The 831-nt window shown below is 62.0% G+C and overlaps 1 protein-coding gene across 1 annotated transcript in view; it reads left to right on the top strand.

The window, feature by feature from the left end:
• Positions 1–831, top strand: part of SETD1B (SET domain containing 1B) — a 21619-nt gene that overhangs the window by 14279 nt on the left and 6509 nt on the right. The window contains 1 exon segment of the mRNA XM_010841425.1: positions 4–541. Coding sequence (XP_010839727.1) covers positions 4–541 — 538 coding nt within the window.

The following is an 831-nucleotide window of genomic DNA, read 5'->3' as shown; positions in this document are numbered from 1 at the left end:
GGGGGGCCCGCCCGGGGCGGGGCCCCCCTGCTTCTGCCAGGCCAGCCACAGACCCCTGTCTTCCCCAGCACCCATGATCCCCGGACCGTGACCCTGGACTTCCGGAACGCGGGGATCCCAGCCCCCCCACCACCCTTGCCCCCCCAGCCCCCTCCACCCCCACCTCCACCACCTGTTGAGCCCACCAAGCTGCCCTTTAAGGAGCTAGAGAACCAGTGGCCTTCTGAGGCCATACCTCCGGGTCCCCGTGGGCGTGACGAGATCTCCGACGAATTCATGGCCAAGGTGCGGGGGTCCTGGCGCCGGCCACCGAAGAAGCGCCATGAGGACCTGGTGGTCTCAGCCTCGCCCGAGCTCTCGCCACCGCAGCCTCTCTTCCGGCCCCGCTCAGAGTTTGAGGAGATGACCATCCTCTATGACATCTGGAATGGTGGCATTGACGAGGAGGACATCCGCTTCCTGTGTGTTACCTACGAGCGGCTGCTGCAGCAGGACAACGGCATGGACTGGCTCAACGACACGCTCTGGGTCTACCATCCCTATATCCTGCCAGGTGGGGCGGGGGCCACACCTCCCTCTCTGGGCGGCATCTCCTACGAGGGCGCATGTCACCACCACTTGTGGATGGTGTCTGTGTGTTGGTGCCACACCAGGCTCTGTATGGAGTCATCTCTGCCTTGTGCGCCAGAATTAAGAGATCTTGGGGCCAAACGTAACAACGTGATTGTACAACATAACAGAAGCAGGGGCTGACAGAGGGCTCACTCTTCCTGGCTCCCCCTCATCAGCTAATTTAATTTTTCCAACAGCCTAGGTAGGTGGGGGCTATTA

Source organism: Bison bison, unplaced genomic scaffold (assembly GCF_000754665.1).
Source record: "Bison bison bison isolate TAMUID 2011002044 unplaced genomic scaffold, Bison_UMD1.0 scf7180017864160, whole genome shotgun sequence".
NCBI lineage: Eukaryota > Metazoa > Chordata > Mammalia > Artiodactyla > Bovidae > Bison > Bison bison.
The sequence above is the reverse complement of the archived record's forward strand: the minus strand, read 5'-3'. Positions and strand labels throughout refer to the sequence as shown.